Consider the following 3,981-nt stretch of genomic DNA (forward strand, 5'->3'; position numbering starts at 1 on the left):
AGAGAGAGAGAGAGAGAGAGAGAGAGAGAGAGAGAGAGAGACCCAGAGAAGATAAAACAGATAACCGGAAGTTACAGATAAAGCCTCAGAGCTGTTCAAATGTATCCCACTCCCCCAGCTACTCAGAGCGGATGATAAGCTGTAAGACATTGCTTGAGACACATTACGTTTTATTTTTTTAGTATTTGGAAGCTATTAGTTTGGAAACATGAGAAAAGGAGAGCAGGAAACATTGCTCTTTCTGAGTAGTTTCTATTTAATTCAGCTGTAGCTGTATCTCATCATACACGTGCTCGTTCATCTGTCAGTGGGTTAAACTGGGCTTTGTACTAATGTCACTTAGACCTCATTTATATTAGAAAACATAATCCTTAATGAACTGTTAACAAAATGAAGAGATGCAGGGGTTCAGGGAATCACTTCTGTCCTTTAGTTCACACTTGTCTGCCAAAGAAAATGAGAGTGAGGGATAGGGTGGGAGGCAGAGAGGAACTGAAAGGTACGGATACCTGCAGAATAGGATGCTTGCTGAAGCAGACAGCAGCTGAGAGAAGTGACCCCAGAGAGCTTCCCAGTAGGCTCAATGAAAGACCCACCAGCAAAAGGACCCTTGCTCATGGCCACCGACAGGTCCTAGAAACCCTCACACCCAAGAGCCTCCTTGGGTTCAGGATTTCCAGTTGATAGAGCTTGTGCCAGCTCGGTGTCGAGTCAGCAGGATTTGGATGCCACTCTCCCAGGAATGCTTGGCTGCCCTCTATCTGCAGCACCATCTCCCCCATTTCAACCTGTCCTTCCAATCAGCTCCACACTGGGCCAGTAAATACCGGGCTGGGTAAAGCTTTGGTTCTATTAAGTCCTTTGTTTCCAGTGGTACCCATGTCTGTTTTCTTGAATGTTGATCTTCTTCACCCCACCTTATTTCATCTGACTTTGGTCCCCACATATGAGGGAACACAGAACCTTATTATCTGCATCACTCGCAATAGCAATTTCTTATCCATTTCACCCAATAATCTCTAAACATCAATCATGGTATAGAAACTGATCTAAAACCGTGATCAGAATATAAACAATGTCCAAGAGGTACTGTTTGGTGACATAAATTAACTATTAGCTGTTCATTCAAGGATATAAAAGAAAGATAAACGTTGACAGATAATTCATAGACTGACTCGTAATAATACAAGTTCAGAATCAGTACTCCCCCATAATCAGCAAATCACCCTATCAGCTCAGCATTCCAGGGTCATGGTCTTTGGTGTGACATCCTACAGGAGCATGGGAGTTGGGAAGAAAGAACGTTTTCCTGAATCACTCTGGACTATCCAGAGCATGGTGGAAGCATTTTATAAGGCAAACTTCAAAAAGAGATTTATGGCGGCTCAAAAGTTTCTAGATGTTTCTGTGTCATTTCTAATTTTTGGTTAAGCTGAGCCTAGAGCGGTGCCTAACCCAAGAGCACACACAGGTGTCAGAATGCCTAGCTTCACCGTTTTCCTTCACTGTTTCCATTTTCTCTGGCCCATGTATCATCACCAGAAGCTCCCATGGTAATGACACATCTCCCTTGCCTTCTCCAACCACATTCTTGGACATGAGGTCTAATGAATCTACCCACCAAAAACTCAGGACGAGCTGAGACTGTACAGCCTCAGTCCCTTAGGCGCTGGTAACTTACACGCTTCCCGGAGTTTCTCTTTGTCATAGTGGAGTCCTTCATAGTCTTGTAAACTGATTTTGTTCACTCGGATCCTCAGGCGATCTGGGACAGACTGGGGACTGCAAGACAAGAACCGAGAGGTCAGGTATCGTAAGAGAGAGAGCAGAACTGTGAGTCAGCGTCCTGGAGGGAATGGGAACAATTGCATCTCCTGTGGGTTAAAGAAAAGATGTATGTACAGACCAGAAATACATCCTGTTTACAGGGACACCAAAATTAGCTGAAGAATCCTTCTCTAGAAACCTTGTGTACCCAAAATTCAGGAGAGAACACAGGAGTCGGAACAAAAGGCTCTGGGAACATCCCTATGTAATGTTGGCTATTAATTTGTCACAATTTCATTGTGTGTAATAAATTGATAAATGAGACACAAGTAATGAAAAATAATGAGGAAGATGTTGGAGCTACAGAATATTAGTAAATATGTCCGAAATTGTCATAACTGATTAATAATGGCCTTACCTCAAAAGAAGTTTTCTAAAAAGTGCATTTAAAAATACAAACAAGGTTATCTAGAGTACATAGGATCAAGGTTGAGATTTCTCATCTATTGAGGAGTCTTTGAAAGCACACTCAGTTAAAGTATGTTGTGATTGATGCTGCCTGTAAGGTCCCTCGAAATGAAGTACACAACTCACGCCCCCCCCCAAAAAAAACCCTCTTTCAAGCTGGCCCAGGACATGTACCAGTTAATTAAACAGGAAGCACAAAATTCTCTGAAGCATCCTGCTCACCCTCCTAGATTCCTTAATTTGTCTTAAGTCACATCTTCAAAGTGGTTTCATTCTAAGCCTAAGTTGAGTGGAAAAAATAAACTTAAGATTTGTCACCTCCAGTGTGGAGCAATGTGTTCCTTTTGGTCCATGCGCAGCCTTCAGTTTCATTAGCTGAAAGAACTTTCTCAAACACAAGATTGCTGTTTATTTTTTTATAGTAAATGCTAATAAACATTGCTATTAAGAGAGAGGGAGAGAGAGATTTCAAGTATTCCAAATATAAGTATGTAAGTATACAAATTCTAAAGAGGGTAATGGGTAGACATTTATGAGGTTCACTGTTTAACACAAAATCACACAGATGGTTAGTCCTGAGAAAGCCCTGGAGACAGATGTGCTGGCTGCCTGGCCTATCACTCAAAGTATGACTGTTGAGTGCTGTAGGCCTATATTTCTATTTAGCATGGCAGCCAAGCCATCAAAGCATAGGCCACACCTGAGATGGGTCACATATTCTGCCAGGCAGGCTGTCCCTAACCTAACAGTCAGGATGTTTTGCTCCTTCCTTTGTAATTTGGAGGATGCCTGATAGAGATGCTGAGTCAAGCCTATGTGACAGCTAGCACACAGAGCAGATAAGTAGTTCTAGATGTGACTGAAAGCCATTCACCTGGTTACCTAGGAGACAGAGTGCTAATGTATTTCCCCTAAGTTTAGTTTTAGTATAAAGGCTGTTTGGAAAATAAAGCAGGAGGAAAATTCTTCAGGATGTGAACTCAGGACTTCACGAGGGACACTGAGAATCTCCCTACCAATAAAACCATGTGAGTGGTGTCTTTATCCCCATCTCCTCCACACCAGTCCAGAGAGAAATAGTTTATGTTGGGGTCTGGTTGAGAGAAATAATTGATGGTCCGGGCTAGCATTGGACCCCGACAGAGTGCCCAATCTACTGGCATTGTGCTGGCCATGGCAGAAGCACAGGAGAATAAATCTGCCGTATGTTAGTGGTGTTAAGAAGAGCCAAGATCTAGTTTGATAGAAGAGCTGCAAATCAGTCGACCAAACCTTAAGTATCACATGCCTGCAAGCATCACTTCACCAACAGATAAAACAGTGGCTTCAAAATATAAAGTGATTTTAAGGTCATATAGCTCTATATGGCAGAAGGAGAAGCAGAGATATGATCCCCACTCTCATTGTTCTGATCCTCCTCCTACATGATATCCCTTTGAGGAGCCGCATGAAACTATGGATAAATACCAAGAGTCCATGCATAAGATAGCGAAGTCATAATATGGTTTAGCCTGATCAGCTGATCTCTACCTGGTGCCAAGAGTGCTTTATTTATCAGTAAACAATTATTTATCAGTAAACAATTTACACGAGGTTTGTTAAGTGAACTATGGCACATCCTACCAAGAAAACATGAGGCAGATATTATAAATGGATGTGTATTTATTTAAAGGGAAATCTGTCTACCACATACTCTCTCTCTCTCTCTCTCTCTCTCTCTCTCTCTCTCTCTCTCTCTCTCTCTCT

General features: G+C 42.2%; 1 protein-coding gene across 3 annotated transcripts in view; it reads right to left on the reverse strand.

Annotated features, from left to right (window-relative positions):
• Dgki (diacylglycerol kinase iota) overlaps positions 1 to 3,981 on the reverse strand; it is a 446,406-nt gene that overhangs the window by 124,158 nt on the left and 318,267 nt on the right. For all 3 annotated transcript variants that reach the window (XM_005365831.2, XM_026788536.1, XM_026788537.1), the window contains one exon: positions 1,682 to 1,782. In XM_005365831.2, the coding sequence (XP_005365888.1) occupies positions 1,682 to 1,782 (101 nt within the window). The remainder of the gene's footprint in view (positions 1 to 1,681; positions 1,783 to 3,981) is intronic.

Source organism: Microtus ochrogaster, unplaced genomic scaffold, assembly GCF_000317375.1.
Source record: "Microtus ochrogaster isolate Prairie Vole_2 unplaced genomic scaffold, MicOch1.0 UNK4, whole genome shotgun sequence".
Taxonomy (NCBI): Eukaryota; Metazoa; Chordata; class Mammalia; order Rodentia; family Cricetidae; genus Microtus; species Microtus ochrogaster.